The 14,762-nt window shown below is 44.0% G+C and overlaps 1 protein-coding gene across 5 annotated transcripts in view; it reads right to left on the bottom strand.

The window, feature by feature from the left end:
• The window catches only part of SYT1 (synaptotagmin 1), a 783,192-nt gene that overhangs the window by 243,679 nt on the left and 524,751 nt on the right, over positions 1-14,762 (bottom strand). For all 5 annotated transcript variants that reach the window (XM_088478101.1, XM_088478105.1, XM_088478102.1 and 2 more), the window contains one exon: positions 7,282-7,465. In XM_088478101.1, coding sequence (XP_088334227.1) covers positions 7,282-7,450 — 169 coding nt within the window. In that variant the 5' untranslated portion in view covers positions 7,451-7,465. The remainder of the gene's footprint in view (positions 1-7,281; positions 7,466-14,762) is intronic.

Genomic DNA, 14,762 nt, shown 5'->3' with positions numbered 1-14,762 from the left:
CGTTATCTTTATAACAAGATCCAATTAGGATTTCCATTCAGGTTAGGTCTTTCTTGAATATGAAAACTCAGCTTTGTTGTTTTTCTTATTTTTTAAAGGATTTGTAAAATAAAATAATCCAGATAGGTTATATTTGTGAATAAAATTAATTCTTCCAAACCAGATACATTGAGAACGTTCCTAACAAGGAATAGTAGTCATTTCATAAGTAGCTATAAGATAATATAGTGAGGAGAGTGGAATATCTCTCTTCTATACTGTAGGTATATCAACTTGTATTTCATCAGTCTGGCGGGGGAACTAAAAGGAATGGACAAAACAAAGGTTCGTGCTGCCTATGCTACTTGTGTTGCTAAAATTTTTAGTGAGTGCCAGTATGCTAATCCTTTCAATATTCATAGTACAATCAGGGTTTGATTTCCAACCAGTAACCTAGGTGCTTGCCTAGGGCCCAGCGGGATCCAAGTGGGGCCCCTTTGGGCCAAAAAATCTGTCCGGTCAAAGGAGCACAGCGCGAGTACCGCGTGATGTCATGATATCACGCAGTCCCGCCTACTTTTCCAATGAGTCCCACTGCCTGCACTGTCACAGACTCAGAGTGACTGTGCATAGCAGGGGGGAGGAGGAGGGTCACCGGGTCCGCCGCCCAGCTCCAGCTAGCTCCGGAACACACACTGATTCCCCCCTGCACTGGCCACAATATGGACAGAGCTAATACAACAAGCCCTGCCCCACTATCCCCGCAAATCACAGCATTACATCATGAGGGGGCGGGGCCTAATGAATCGAGGTGTCCTTCCCATGAGCAACCTGTACTGTACCTGCAGCATCTGCTAGATTGAGTGTAAATATATTATGTATGTGTCCTGTTTTAGTGTGTATGTATGTGTGTTAGTGTCTATGTATGTTATTGTGTATATGTGTTAGTGTGTGTATACTGTGTATATTTTAGTGTATATGTATGTGTTAATGTGTATATATGTGTATGTATGTGTTAATTTGTATATATGTGTGTGTGTAGACTGTTTATGTGTATGTGTTAGTGTGAATGTTATATATTATGTATATATATATGTATATAATTTATATATATTTATTTATATTTAAAAACCCACCCAGGAAAATCCTGCATTTGCCCCTGGGCCCCGGCTCACCCCAGCATGCACATAAGCCTCTGCCAGGCTTGCTACCACCCACCAGCAGCACACAGAAGCCAGAGGGACAGACAGAGCTTCAGAGGCCCCTGATCTCTGGGAAGCACAGCAGCCAGCCAGGTAGGGTACTGTGTTAGGGTGGGTACACACCTAAGAGACCGGCAATCGTGCCAATGTTCAGGGAGATTTGCCTTCACCCTGGGCATCGCATGATTGCCAGTACACACTACACAATTTAATGAATGACGGAATGATCACTTGTTCCGTCCTTCATTAATATGTATGTCGCAGCATGCAATACCATGTGATTTGCTGTGCAGCACAGCCAATTACACGATATCGCATGCAACCACGGGAGCGCGCAAATCGGACAAACACACTGCACAATATGTCCATTTTGTCATTCCAATTTGGCCATATGGGCCTATATTGTGCAAGTACGTAGCTGGCCTTATTCTCAATTCCTCTGTACTATAGATTCATTTATGTAGTTTTTATGTTGTGCAATCTGATTTAAAATTGAATAGTTAATAATTATGTGCTGAGCGATTATCGGCAGACTGCACATGCACCGTGATCGCATTGCACACACGCCAAGGTATAGTGCTATGGATTATTTGAGGGAGGAGGGCCCCAAACTGGTATCTTGCCTAGGGCCCCATGAGGACTAAGGTCCTGATTCAGAGGCTCTGAATCAGGGTGGATTTTTTTTCAAAAATTATTATTATTAAAGATTATCGTGACCATCGGGCTTGCGACAAGACCCTTGTGGTAGGGTCTTGTCCACCACAAGTCCCAGTGAACTTCCTGCTCTAATAGAGCAGGAAGTTCACTACTGACATCACGAGTGATGTCAGTAGGGCCGCCCACAAACAGCAGGCATTCCTTCGGGAATGCCTCCGTTTGTGCAGCCACCCCCCCGACCCGCCTACAAAACGGGGCGAGCTGTCGATCAACAACGACAGCTGCCCCGTTTTGGTACAAGCCCCAAGCGAGTGAAGTTCTCACTCGCTCTGGGGCTCACGCGTACACACTGCCCGACCATCGACCCGCTTGCGAGCACTGTGCGCTCGCGAGCGGGTCTGAATCAGGCTCTAAATCCGGCTCTGAGTGCAATTGTACTTGAGGTCACATATCAAATAGCTATGTGATCTGAATTTAGTTTTGCATGTGACCTTAGGGACATAGAAGTATATTGACTTAGAATGAATGTATGGTCATATGGAACAGTATATCTTTTTTGTGAAGAACATAATAACACGTTACTTGTTAATGCTACAACTTTCATATATTTATTTTTTTAATCAGAGAATTCTATAGTAACTTGACTATTGCTACAAGCTGTGTCCTGGCTTTCTTAGGATAAATTTTACATTTATATTTCTTAGGACCCAAACTCCCCCCCTTGCTGCCCCCCGACCCCACCATGGCAACCCCAACTCCCCCATTTGTGGCACATATAAATGTGTGTGAGTGTATATAAATATATATAGGCATCAAAATGAGAATTTATGTATCTGTCTATCTACACATACAGTATTTTCACAAAATATATATGCACACACAGATTAGTATTTTGTAACCATCATTCGGTGGGTTGCTTGCTATCGTACCAGATGCTGCAGGATTTTATTTTTTCCTCCATCTTCCTCCACCTTCCCATCTCAGTACTCCCCCCATTTGTCTCTCTACCTCTATCTTTCTCTCACCTTCCTGTAGCCCTTTCCCCTGTCTGTCTCTCTGTCTCACCTCATTCCCTCCACCTTTATTGGTTGCTCTATCACTCTCTCATGTGTAATTTCAGGTGGGTAGTTCTGGGAGTGTGTGCAGGCATGCTTGGGGAGAGCTGCAGGTATTGGGACACCCTGCACCCTAGATAGCCAATTGGAGCATCCTTAGGTCCCCACATCAGCTCAGCTCAGTCTCGCAGGCTCCGTTTCTACTTTGTGACATTATGACATCGCAAATTTAGTAGGGTTGGGTTGGAGGCACAGGGTGGAATTAATCCCTGCTACGGCTCTATTGGAGGTCAAACACATAAAGTGACCCAAGCACTTTTCACAATGAACCAGTACTGGAAAAATGGGTGTGATGGAAACCCTGCAGATGTGGTTTTTATAATAATTATTACAACACCTACTGGGGTGAGCATGGAAGTTCTAGGACATTATTTTAGTTGTTGGAGAATGAGGGTTGTCAGATCTGAGATTGATTTTAATTGAGGGAGGAGAGGGTCCTGTCAGATCTAGGGATGGGGTATGTAATTGAGGTAAGAGGTGGGGTTGTCAGGTCTGTTGTATGATTGAATATGAGGGAGGAGGGAGTCTGGTGTATGATTTTAATTGATGAAGGATCAGGGGAGGTTGTCAGGTCTGGGTTATGATTATAAGTGGGGAAGAAGGAGGAGGGTTGGCAGGTCTGGAGATTGATTATTATTAGGACAGGAGAGAGGTTGTAAAGTTACCAAGAGAAGTCATGTATCAAGTTAATATACTAGATATGTGGTTCGGTTTTTCTGGAAACCGAACACACCTGAACTTAGGGGTTCCAGGTTTAACCAAGCCCAGACACGGATCCCAAAATTAGGCAGAACATTATTTTCCCGTCGGCAGATTTCTTGTGTTTTGGATTGCATATTAAAGTCCCTGCCTCATGATCAGGCACCATTTCACACAGGAAACCAGAGGGATAGGGTATGGAACTGGGCTGCAGCACTAAAAAAGATTAAGAGCACTGTGTTAAAGGGGAACACATAGAGGCACTGTGGAATGTGGGCTGCAGAACTGTGGGCTGCAGCTCTGAAAGAGCCAAAATCACTCCAGGGCTTGCAGCCACGAGACCCTACCGCAGGGTCTCGTCGCAAGCCCGATGGTCACGATGGTCTTGACCATCGCGACCATCATCATGGACGCTCGCATAAGCTGTGGGTGGTAACCCACAGCTATGCGAGCATCCAAAAGGCCGCTCCACATTTAGATAGGATGGCCCTGATTCAGAGCGTCCGGCTCTGAATCAGGGCCTCTGTTGTGTGTTTAGGGCTAGGTACCGTGGTAAAAAAATAATAAATAAAACACTGTTTTGTGTGTTCAGGCACTGTGTTAAAAAAATTCAAATCAAACTGTTGTATGTTCAAGCACTGTGCTAAAAATTAATGTCTATGGGTGCCATTACTAGGAGCACTGTGGGACACTGTGAAGTGTGTTCAGGCACTGTTATAAAAAAATTATACCATTTCAAAACTTGTGTGTTAAAAAATATAATGTCTTTAGGGTGCCACCCTTATACTAGGGGTGCTATGAGGCACTCTGTTGTGTGTTGAGGAACTGTTATAAAAAAAATATTTTAAACTTTTGTGTAAAAAATATAACTTCATTAAGGTGCCACCCTTATACTAGGGGTGATGCGAGGCACTGTGTTGTGTGTTTAGGCAGTGGTATAAAAAAAATAGGAGTGCTGTCAGATTAGTCGATAGAAGGACAGAAACAGTAACCCAGTACTAGTACTGCAGCTGCTGCCAACAGTCATGGTAGTTCTTAAACAACTACTAAAGGTGGTCCAGGGGAAATAAAGTTTTAGAAAGGGCACCTGAAATCTAAACAATATTTTACAATATTTTTGTTAAAGAAAACATTATCTCTAATAATAAAGGGAAAATGTACTGCTGAAAAATTTAAAATTGACAACATTGACTCAATTTGATATTCTAAGCATCAATAGAATGGTGGAGGATTATTTCAATGACAATGTACAAATTAGCATGTCACACAATCCTTTTGATTACTGGGAGGAAAAAAAGGCAATTTGCTTTGGTGTACTTAAGATGCCCATCCTCCAGTGTGTAGAGTGTTTAGCACAATCAGGAACCTGGTGAGCAACCAGTGTAGGAGGCTACTTCTTCAAAATGTGGCTAAACTCACGTTCATAAATATGAACTGCAAATTCTGAGGAAGACCTTTGCCGTCAAATGTAACAAAGTACAGAGACTACAATAACGGTGGATTCTAGTGGGCATAAGCTAATATTGTGTGATGATAATGTTATAAATGATGAGGCTGAGGAGAATGAGGATGACAATGACATCTTCCTAGTGTAAAAGATGATTAACAATGCTGTTAGCTGCCTTAAGCCGATTGGTAGCTTGTTTTTTGGGGGCCCAAACAAACCAAGTACAAGAGTCCCAGTGGCAGTCCCTGTCACTGAACTGCTTGGATTGTTAAACTCTGCATATTCTTTCTTTAATATACAACAAAAAGCCAATGACAATTCAATCTTGCACCACTTTTTTCTTCAGTATGGGCTGTATTTTTTGAGGCACTGGTGACGGTCTATTTGCATAGACAAAATTTATTATTGGTTATTGCTGTAATACATTAAATAATATGCAACACATGTTAACCAGAAGTAATGTGGTGTCTCACAAAAAATGAAATGTAAAGAATTATGGAGCATAATTAGTATTATTCAGTAATATGAACATAAACAAGATAAATTGTATTCTTTTATGGCCTTTTCTTAGTTGCTGGCTGTAAAACAAGGCTACATCTCAAATTAAATTTTCTTAGTCAATTACTCATCCGATCAAACAATTAATCATTTACCTCTCTTCCACAACATAGACATACATACTCCACTTCCATTTCCTTGTAATGCACTCAGGACATCATTCAGAGTCAGTTGCAAGCACCAATGCGCTCATAACCGACTCGATGGTTAGTCCTGCGCACGTGCAGCGGCCGCACTGCACGTGTGCAAGCCCTGGAGTGACAGAGAAACTCTGTCACTCTGGAGCTCGCTACCAAAGGGGTGGCTTTCGATGTTGAGCGACAGCTGCCCCCGTTTGGTAGGTGGGCCGAGGGGGTGGTTTCCAAAATGGAGGCATTCCTAAATGAACGCCTACCATTTTGTGGGCTGCCGCACTGACATCATCAGTGATGTCAGTGGGGAGCTTCCTGCTCCATCAGAGCAGAAAGCTCCCAGGGGCTTACGAGTGCCCAGACCCAACCTTAGGGTCTGGATGTAAGCCCCGATGGTTGCGATGGTGATCACCAACGCGACCAGCAACCTGGTTGGTCGTTAAGCTGTGGGTGGTAACCTACAGCTTAACGGTCGACAAGGAGGTGGTCATTTAGGATGCAAGCAGCCTCCCTGATTCAGTGCGACTGCTTGCAACTAGCGACCACCTCTGAATGAGGTTCTCAGACCTTTGGTCTAATTCTTGATTAAAGAAAACATTCTTTCAATGGGGTTGAATAGTTTTTTAATCTGCTATCCTGTCTGCCACAGCTGTGCCGCAATGTTATATACTGTATAACAGCTGTGCCGCAATGTTATATACTATATACTGTATATTCTTTTAAACTGCCATGTGTTTGTGCCACTGCTCTGTCTCTTAATTTAGCCAGCCAGCCTTTGGCCAATATTGGTGAACAATATTGTAAGCTGTGAGGTGGTCAAAATTGACTGAAAATTAAAGTTATTGAGGTTAATAATACTGTGGGAACAAAAAACAGGCCCAAATTACATACTTTTAACTGTTTTTAAAATCCACAACTAAAATCAAAACAGGAAAGGGTGGTTTTGGCAGAACCAAAACCAAAACACGTGGGTCCGAGCATATATCTTATAAATAACTGTGTGGACTACAGTATTAAGTTTCATGCTGATAGAAATATAATATAACTTTAGAGTTCAAACAGTTATGCTAGACCTAGGACTGAAGCCTTAGGAGTATATATAATAAGCCATGCATTTTCAAAACCCTTGATTTTTGCCTATTTTGCCTGCCATATGTAAAAAGGCAATAATAGTAAGTGCCAAATCAGGCTTGTTTTGCATTAAATATTATTGCCCTTTTAATTTTGGCAGGTAAAATATGCAAAAATTAAGGGTTTTGAAAACCCACGGCTTAGTAAATATACCCCTTAGACTGATAGGACATTATTTAAGACAGTAATTTGCACAAAAAGCTGTTAAACATATCATAATGTAAAGTATTGCAAATCATAAAAATCCCTGACTATGCAGAAAACTATTGAATATGTTATTATAATTAAAAAAATGACAGTTATAATGGTATAATATTTCCATTAGTAATAAAAAACAGACATTTCCTATTTGCTTTACTTACATGGAATCTTATTTAGCTCGTTCATGAACTTCTCTTTGAGCTTTGAAAAATGATTATCTACTCCATCGCTTGGAGCCCCAGCTTCTGTGGCGTTTTCTCGTAATGCAGGTGCAACAATTGTTGTTTGGGGTGCTGTCATCGCCTCACGACGGCTCTCGCTTGACTTCATTTTGGCCCCAAGGAACTGTTGCAGATGAAAGATAACAGGAGAAATATTATTTCAAAAGATCCAAGATGAATTCTATCTCACAGCTACCAAAAGCCATCAAAAGCTGCATCTGCAGTGCACCTGCTCACTAAATAAATATTACTTCATTTGTGCAGCTTTATATAATATTTAACAAGATGCTAAGAAAACATTTCTCCCATTTCATGTGTGTCACTATAACTAGTCCTAAAACAAATAAAGTAAAAACCTCAAATCTCAAATTAATTGCAAAAATATACTTTGTTACTGTTCATAATACATTTTCAATCATTATAGCTATATTACTTTTTATTTGACAATATGATGCCTATGACATATTTTCTTATTATAAAGTAAATTTGGTGAATGAAGCCATCATTTTAACTGATCAGTTTAGAAGCAGTGTCAGTCTGTGTTTATTGATAGTGTATCTATTGGGCACACAGCTCCTTGTGCATCTAGTGAATTTTAGCAAACTGTACATGTGCTGTAACAAATATGTGCATCTTTGCCTATCCCCTGGCGATACCGAGCTGGATAGAACTCGTCTGTTTGTCCCTAAATGGGCGTTTCTGAGTGGCAACTTGGTGGCAACAATGTGATATTTTATAGGTGTGTCGCGGGAGTATCGTGAGAAAGTAACCAGAGTTCAATGCATTTGCCAAGGCGATGCCTATTTCAGAAGGATGTCTTGCAGGCATCATAGAGTAGGGGTAAGTCTCGGTACTTGGAATAATGTCTGCCTCAGCGAATAGAAATGGTTTGGCTAGAGGATGCCTAGGCATGAAGCTGCGCTTATAATCAGTGCCATCCCTCCCTGTGGTGACACCCAGTGCCTTTAGTAATGTAGTGCAAAAAGAGGACCTGGCCTGGCATGTGGCCTCATGGGTAGGGGCATGGCAGAGTGGCCTGAACCTCCTGTTATAGTCACTCCAGAGGTTCCAGAGATGCAGACTGCCCCTGGAGACTAGTCTGTGTGCAGTGCCAACTCCCTCACTGTGTCAGGAACTGAGTGCTGATTTAATGCTACAGTGCAGCACCTGGCTCCTGTCACTGAGCAGATGACCCCGATGTTATGGTTCATGCACAGTTGTGTAAGACCTCTAGAGCCAGGGAGAGGATCTTCCACCAATAACAGCCACCCGTTGTTCCCTTAGTGAATTATTTACACAACGGTACTTAGGTGGCCATCTGGATTTACGCCTCCAGCAGTGGAGGCTCACACAACTGGTGAGAGACCGCAGAACTGCTGACTAGAACAAGACAGGACAGTGATGTGGCAGTCCTTCCACAACTGGCTAACTGGAGTAAGGCTGCAGGTAATGGTATTGAAACAAGCGTAATGGACAGGATACACCAGCAGCAACAGATAATGGATCTCAGGAATGTCCAGGGACAATGGTGCAGCTGGGTAGCCATATGAAGAGTGGTGGTAGCATGGGAGCTACTTGGTGCGGCTGGGAAGCTGTATGGAGAATGGTGGTAGCATGGGAGCTACTTGGTGCAGCTGGGAAGCCATATGGAGAATGGTGATAGCACCGGAGCTACTTGGTGCAGCTGGGAAGCCGTATGGAGAATGGTGGTAGCACTGGAGCTACTTGGTGTGGCTGGGAAACCATATGGAGAATGGTGGTAGCACGGGAGCTACTTGATGCAGCTGGGAAGCCATATGGAGAATGGTGGTAGCACGGAAGCCACTTGATGCCGCTGGGAAGCCATATGGAGAATGGTGATAGCACGGGAGCTACTTGGTGCCACTGGGAAGCCGTATGGAGAATGGTGGTAGCACGGGAGCTACTTGGTGTAGCTGGGAAACCATATGGAGAATGGTGGTAGCATGGGAGCTACTTGGTGTGACTGGGAAACCATATGAAGAATGGTGGTAGCACGGGAGCTACTTGGTGTGGCTATGACAGCCGAGATGAGATGCAGGCTATGATGTTGCCTTGTGGGTCGTGGTGCGGCTATGATTGCCAAGATGAGAAGCAGGCTGAGATGTGTCTGGAGCAACATGGCAGACAGGTGAACTCTGGCACTACAGGAACACAGGCAAGAAGCAGACTGACACTGCTTGGCTGGACTCTGAAATGAAAGTGCCCCAGGCAGTAGCAAGGTAAATTTCACAGGCTAATACTAAACAGATAGATAGGTGCAGGACACTGGAACAGTGGAACTTGGGGAGACCGGCAAAAGTTCAGACTTCAGAGAAATATGCATAAACTAGTTGTCAGACAGTATAACTGGCATGGAGTGAAAGGCTGGCTGAAACTTAAAGGAAGCAGGGTTCAATCAGAACCAATTCCTGGAGAGAGCACTACCTAATCAAAGGCATGTGTACACCTGAGCTCTGCAAACAGACAGCTAGTAATTAGTGAGCACATGATACAAAACACACAGACAGACATGAATGACAGGCTATGATTTAAACACAGACAAGACAGGATCTCCAGCTTCCTGCAAAAAGCCAGAACAAGGACAAGACATGATGCAGTATCCCAGTAACAACTATGACTGGGAACTGCCACCAAGATGGTTTTCTAACCTCAAATCCTAACAGTACCCCCCCTTGAGGGTGGACTCCGGACACCCCAATGTCGGTAAGGGGAGCAGGAATTTTGGTGTAACAGAAAATGATCAATGTTTTTTAAGATGTCTCTTTTTCTTCCCCACCTGTTTGGACTTAACAATGGGGATCCTAAAGATGTTATTACTGTCCACAGGAAGCACAGACAGTTCTTCCAAGAATCTTTCATCTGCTACTGGATTGTAGTCATCTAAAGGCTGAGCCATACACTTTTTATTAGAAATGGCTTGCTTCACAGATAGAGAAGCTAATGACTTCCTCATTTCCAAATTCATTGGGGATTCTATCCCTGGGTAAGTTAGTAAGCATCCAGAGTGGAGATATGTTGGTTGAATCTCCTGTAGAGACGAGGAGATACTACAATCTTGAGGAGGTCAAGATTTGCAGGCTGATTCAGCAGATCTTGATTTGGGCAGTCTTTTGGAGGCACAGGTAGAACTTCCAGAAGGCTCAGCAATCACAATGTCTGGACCCCCAAACCTCCTAAGGACAGCACAGACAAATAAATCAAGATCATGGAGAATGAAGTCATTTGATCTATTGTAGGGTTCAGCCCATCTCTTAGCTTCTCCTTTAAATGCCAAAAGCAGGAACATCATTTTTTCATGTTGAAAAAGACCTGGAGGAAGCACCTGCATTTCAAGCATTAAGTCCCAAAATTGTTCCAATTCCCCATTGAAGATCAGGCAATCAGGGTCCTCGTCTGGTTTCACTGATTGAGGATCCCCAGCTGGAATAGATTCTTCGGGCTCTCCTCTTGGGAATAGAACATCAGACTTCTCTTTCAGGGTTGGTAAATCGAACTCCCCTCTTGGTGTAAGTACTTCATACCTCTCCTCTGAGGTCGGTACATCAAACTCCTCTCCTGGGAGCAGTACTACGGAGACCTCTTCTGAGGGCAGTCCATCAGGCACATTTCTGAAGTCGATACACCGAGCTCCCCTCCTGGTGTCTGTACTTCAGGCACTTCTTCTGAGGTTGGTACATCGAACTCCCCTCCTGGAGTCCGTACTTCAGAGACCCTTTTCTGAGGGCAGTACAACAGGCACCTTTTCTGAGGTTGTTACATCAGACTCCCCTCCTGGGATCTGGATGACTGAAACATCGGGAACCCCTTCAGGAGTAGGTGCATCGACACCTCACTTGAGGTCAGAATATCGAAGTCCTCTCCTGGGGTATGGAAGTCTAGGACATCAGAAATCGCTTCAGGAGTTGGAAGATTGGGCTCCTCACTTAAGGTCGGCACATCAGACTCCCTTACTGGATTCAGTACTTCAGACACCTCTTCTGAGGTTGGAATATTGAAGTCCTCTCCTGAGGTCTGGATGACTGAGACATCGGAACCAGAACAGGCAGAATCCGGGATGGGACCGGTACAGGCAGAATCCGAGACGGGACCAGAACAGGCAGAATCTGGACTGGGACCAGAATGGGCAGAATCCAGGATGGGACCAGATTGGGCAGAATCCAGGATGGGACCGTAATGGGTAGAGTCTGGGCTGAGACCAAAACGGTCAGAATCCGGGATGGGACAGGAACAGGCAGAATCCAGGATGGGACCAGAACAGGCAGAATCTGGGATGGGACCGAAACAGGCAGAATCCAGACTGGGACTGGAACAGGCAGAATCTGGGACAGGACCAGAACAGGCAGAATCTGGGACAGGACCAGAACAGGCAGAATCCTGGATGGGACTGGAACAGGCAGAATCCGGGACGGGACCGGAACAGGTAGAATCTGGGATGGGACCGGAACAGGCAGAATCCGGGCTGAGACCGGAACAGGTAGAATCTGGGCTGAGACCGGAACAGGCAGAATCCGGGACGGGACTGGCAATGGGAAGAATCCAGAACAGGCAAGAAACCGGGCTGGGACCAGAACAGGCAGAATCCAGGCTGGGACCAGAACAGGCAGAATCCGGGCTGGGACCAGAACAGGCAGAATCCAGGCTGGGACCAGAACAGGCAGAATCCGGGACGGGACCAGAACAGGCAAAATCCGGGCTGAGACCGGAACAGGCAGAATCCAGGCTGAACTTGAGATTTGGTCCCCTAGTGATGGGACCCCAATTATAAATAACTGGCTCTTTTTGGGGGGCTTTGGCACCTTTATCGGGAATTACAGGGTCTGTGGCATGTATAGGCATACAAAGTGAATTGCTAACTTGAGGCCTAAAACTTTGGGGCTGGTCATTTTTCCTGGGTTTGCACAAGGAACAGTCTCCAATAAAGTGATCAGCATTCACACAGTATAAACAGTGGCGATTTTCCTTAGGCCATTGCCGCTCGCCTTCAGAGAGCTTGGGTCGTAAGTAGCTCCGAAAACCACTTCTTTTCTGCATGGTAGATAGCACAGTAGAAGCAGGTGGAATGGAGCCTGTCACCTCTTTAGTTTCTGTTGGGAAGGGTGGAATAAAATCAAAGTCAGAAAAATACAGAAAAAGTTTTTGTACTAACAAATTAGTACTACACAACAAATTTTGCAACTGTTCAGTCTTTCGAAGAAATTCCTGTAGCAACTCATGATCCATTAATCCAAAAGACTGAGGTGTTCTGAAACAGTTTTCACTTGGGGTGCCATCCAATTTTACCTCCCTAGATGGACTTTTGCAATGCCTAGTTGTGTCCACTGAATTCTGGGAGGCTTGAATTGCTTGCTGCTTCAGCACATCCACGTGAGATGATAGTCCTAGGAAAGCCTGTAGGAGCACGGTTTGCATACTCTCCAGGGTCAGAATTGTATTCATAAGTCCCAAATCAGGGTTCAAGACTGAGGTCTGATTTTGTAAGACCTGAACCAGATTTGACAAAATAGAGACCATGTGGAACACTCCAGTAGCATCTGAATTTTGGGCCGGTTATAATGTTACAGTTCACGCACGGTTGTGTAAGATCTCTAGAGCCAGGGAGAGGATCTTCCACGAATAACAGCCACCCCTTGTTCCCTTAGTGAATTATTTACACACCGGTACTTAGGTGGCCACCTGGATTTATGCCTTCATCAGTGGAGGCTTACACAACCAGCGAGAGACTGCAGGACAGCTGACTAGGACAAGACATAACAGCCACAACTGGCTACCTGAAGTGAGGCTGCAGGTAATGGTATTGAAACAAGCGTAATGGACAGTATACACTAGCAGCAACAGATAATGGCTTTTGGGAATGTCCAGGGACAATGGTGTAGCTGGGTAGCTGTATGAAGAATGGTGGTAGCATGGAAGCTACTTGGTGCGGCTGGGAAGCCATATGGAGAATGGTGGTAGCACGGGAGCTACTTGGTGTGGCTGGGAAGCCGTATGGAGAAAGGTGGTAGCACGGAAGCTACTTGGTGCAGCCGGGAAGCCGTATGGAGAATGGTGGTAGCACTGGAGCTACTTGGTGCAGCTATGACAGCCGAGATGAGATGCAGGCTATGATGCGACCTTGCGGGTCATGGTGCAGCTATGACCGCCGAGATGAGAAGCAGGCTGAGATGTGTCTGGAGCAATATGGCAGACAGGTGAACTCTGGCACTACAGGAACACAGGCAGGAAGCAGACTGACACAGCTTGGCTGTACTCTGGAATGAAAGTGCCCCAGGCAGCAGCAGGGTAAATTTCACAGGCTAATACTAAACAGACAGATAGGTGCAGGACACTGGAACAGTGGAACTTGGGGAGACCGGCAAAAGTTCAGACTTCAGAGAAACATGCATACACTGGTTGTCAGACAGTATAACCGGCATGGAGTGAAAGGCTGGCTGAAACTTAAAGGAAGCAGGGTCCAAACAGAACCAATTCCTGGAGAGAGCACTACCTAATCAAAGGTCACCTGAGCTCTGCGCACAGACAGCTAGTAATTAGTGAACACATGATACAAAACACACAGACAGACATGAATGACAGGCTATGATTTAAAAACAGACAAGACAGGATGTCCAGCTTCCTGCAAATCCTAGCACCCCCTTGTGACACCAGTGCTTATAGTCACAATATGATTCCATTAGCAAAATAAGGAGCTGGCCCATTGAATGTTTTTATTAACCATGTCTAAGACCAATATTAAAATGTTATTTAATTTTTTCTCAAAATCCTATTCTTAGGTGTGTTTGACTAATCTTATAATACATATTACATTCTCCAAAATTGGTTACACACATATGCTGTTGGGCATCCTGTAGCCAATCAGGACATTAATATGTGTATTAAAGGTGTATTTACCTGATTAAATGATTCTACTCATTCCTAATGAATGTATCATATAAACATTCCAACCATATGAAATAAGTGCTGGACACTGCCTGACACTGCATATTGGAATAAGCATACAATGACATATTTCTGTTTTATACAACATGGTTATTAAAGATTTTATTTGTGTATTTAAACTGACTGTTGTTGATTTATGCACTACATGTCATGCTAAAAGAAAAATTGAGAAGGAAGAGATTCTAATTATAATCTTCCAGTATCTCAGAGAAAGGCATATATGATTCTGGTATGGACATATTGTGTGATGATTGCTGGAGGGATACAGTGTTATTGAAAGGTTGCAGATAAGGTCAGAGAGCACCATATAATAAAGATTCGCCCTGAGGAGGCACAAAGAAAGATAGACTAAAGAGAACATCGGGTTACATGAAATTATGTCAGACATGGGCTTTTCAAGTTCAGAATACGTTAAGAATAAAAATGTTAGCAGAAGGTTAACTAGTGTATGTTTGCCACTTACA

The sequence above is a fragment of the Taudactylus pleione genome, unplaced genomic scaffold (assembly GCF_031769625.1).
Source record: "Taudactylus pleione unplaced genomic scaffold, aTauple2 ptg000207l, whole genome shotgun sequence".
NCBI classification, from domain to species: Eukaryota; Metazoa; Chordata; class Amphibia; order Anura; family Myobatrachidae; genus Taudactylus; species Taudactylus pleione.
Note: the sequence above shows the minus strand (reverse complement) of the source record. Positions and strands in the feature narration are given on the sequence as shown.